The sequence below is a fragment of the Pistacia vera genome, unplaced genomic scaffold (genome assembly GCF_008641045.1).
Source record: "Pistacia vera cultivar Batoury unplaced genomic scaffold, PisVer_v2 Contig206, whole genome shotgun sequence".
Taxonomy (NCBI): domain Eukaryota; kingdom Viridiplantae; phylum Streptophyta; class Magnoliopsida; order Sapindales; family Anacardiaceae; genus Pistacia; species Pistacia vera.
Genome location: NW_022196009.1, coordinates 1,785,351 through 1,787,756, shown reverse-complemented (window position 1 = coordinate 1,787,756; position 2,406 = coordinate 1,785,351). Strand labels below are relative to the sequence as shown.

Below are 2,406 nucleotides of genomic sequence, written 5' to 3'. Positions count from 1 at the left end.
TTTAAACTAATTTATGTGTACTTCAATTAATCTATTGAGATTTTGAAACTATTGACATCAATTAGGTACGAACTCCAGTGGATATCTCTATTGACAACTGTAGAGAGAACTTAAGAGACCACTTCTATTAACAACTATAAAGAACCAAATTCGGGATATTATGTTAGGTCATTCTCTGACTCTTTTACCATTCAAATTTAGAAAATCATGTTAAATCTTCTTCTACTTTTTTATCATCAAACCATAGTTATCTTTTTTTTAATTTCGTTTCTTTACTGACAATTTTTTTTTTTTTTAAATCTTTCAGGAGTTTCACGAATTATATTTCAATGAAGCAATTATTGGTTTTTCTATCAATTATTGACAATGGGAAGATTACGATTGCAGGGTGGGAGATTGATTGAATGAAAGGTGAAATACTGTTTCGTTAAGTGGAGGAGAAATTAGCCTCGTACGTATATGACTCATCAATCCAATCCTTACATGTAAGTCATTTGTCATTTACCACAGAGAGTCAACTCTTATCAGAATTCTCTTTAAATGCTTCAAATAATTTCACAATCAAAGGCAAAACTTCCTTTCAAAGACAAGAGGCATCGATTTTTTTTTTTTTATTATTTTTTTTTTTTTTTGGTGTGAGCATCTTTTACAGCATGAAATATTCTGTTTTCCCAATATTCACTTTTTTTGTAAGTTGAGCATAATAACATTAGAGTGGTTGGAAAATTGAGGCATTGATCCAATGCAGATGAAAGAATATGGCCTGGAATTTGTATCAACTTAACTCTTTTGATGACTATGGAATTTGATTCCAGCTAAATGACCATGAAAACTGTTTAATTTTCAGGTTTTATTATGTTTTGAAGTACTTGAACATCCATACCAATTATGTAATAAGAATTCATCCATTATGAAAATAATCATGAGAAAAGAATGTTTTCATTTTCTTTGAAACCAAACAAGAGAAACGAGATAAGTAATTGTACTTTTTCCTTGAGCGCTGTAAATGCTTGAACATGGCTGACTAAAGAAATTTGTAATTTGTCAGACAGTCAAAACAATTTAATTCTTCTGGTCTGATGCCCATGGAAAGTACTGGAGTTAAAAGATGATATCATGAAGTCTGGTCTGATGCCCATGGAAAGTACTGGAGTTAAAAGATGATATCATGAAGTCATAAAGTCCCAATTGGTTAGTATGAAAAAAAAAAAAAAAAAAAAAATTCTTCCAAACGAGTGAAAATAAATGCAAGCAGTTGAAATCTGTCACTAAATTCACTGATGAGTCTGAACATAACCTCCAACTGTCTAATAAAATGCTTTAATTCCTAACCCCAAACTCATCACCTACCAATATTTGATAACTTTTTGCAGAACCCTCTGATAATTTAGTACTTCTGGTATAATTTTCTACACTTAATGCAAACACACCACACACACACACACAAAAGATACGCATAGAAATAGCAATATAGAGGAGCCCCAAAGTATAAGAGTTACATTATATCACAGGAGAAAAGTAAGCCAAAATGAATTGTGGATTGAGAAGAATATTGAGAGAACATATATATGATATAGAGGAAAACTAAGTCTAAGTAGAATGAAAGAAGCCATGGAACTTGAAAAAGGGGGGAAGGCTTAAGGCTTAAGCTCCTGGGTGTAAATGTAGTCCAAATGAGCCTCTGAAATTAGTCTTCTCTTCAAACATTCTTCATCACCATTCTCACATGCCTCTATGCCCATTAGATTCTGCATGTATTCCCCAATGAAGCAAAATGAGTTTTTTTTTTTTTTTTTTTTAATCTCAGATCAAATATTAGATGTACTAAAATTGGCTAAAAAAACTAACATGCATGGACTCACTGACCTCCACCTGTTCAGTAGAAACTTCACTAGCAATTTCCTTCACCTTTACCTCCTCTAGTCCTGTAAAAGAGAGAAAAATCTTAGTTACTGAAGATAAACAACTGAAAGAAAGAAGAACAACTAGCATTTATTTGGTTACCTTGTTTGTGCAGTATGAAACGGGCAGATGTGTTTGAGGAGAAAATAAGAAGGATCAGGATTATAAGAGCAGAAAAACAAAGGTTTTGCTTCATAATATCTGCCTAAGACCACACAATATATTAATCACAGAGAGAGAGAGATAGAAAAAGAAAGAGAAAGAGAAAGAGAGATTAGAGAGTGTTGGAAGTTGGGGTGTGGAAGAAGGAGAAGGTGGATATAAATACATGCAATTGCAAAAGAAAGAAAGCAGAAGAGAAAAACTAATTAATTAGTGACCTAAAGGCTTCCAAACAAGGCAATTAGAGTGCTGTATTGTGTTGTGTGGACCAACATTTTTAAAACCATGTTTGAATGACAAGACTAATAAATTTTCATGAGCAGCTAATGCTAAAGCTTTATT

The 2,406-nt window shown here is 32.4% G+C and overlaps 1 protein-coding gene across 2 annotated transcripts; it reads right to left on the bottom strand.

Annotated features, from left to right (window-relative positions):
• Positions 1–1,519: 1,519 nt before the first annotated feature.
• LOC116129085 (putative phytosulfokines 6) lies at positions 1,520–2,170 on the bottom strand. Of its 2 annotated transcripts, none has more exons than XM_031414845.1 (3): positions 2,005–2,170; positions 1,849–1,925; positions 1,520–1,748 (listed from the first exon to the last, which is right to left on the bottom strand). In XM_031414845.1, exons 1-3 carry the CDS (start codon positions 2,096–2,098, stop codon positions 1,638–1,640), a joined length of 282 nt encoding a protein of 93 aa, XP_031270705.1. In that variant the 5' UTR covers positions 2,099–2,170; the 3' UTR covers positions 1,520–1,637. The 2 variants fall into 2 exon arrangements, with proteins under 2 accessions (XP_031270705.1, XP_031270706.1); XM_031414846.1 differs by having other exon boundaries at positions 1,867–1,925.
• Positions 2,171–2,406: the final 236 nt, after the last annotated feature.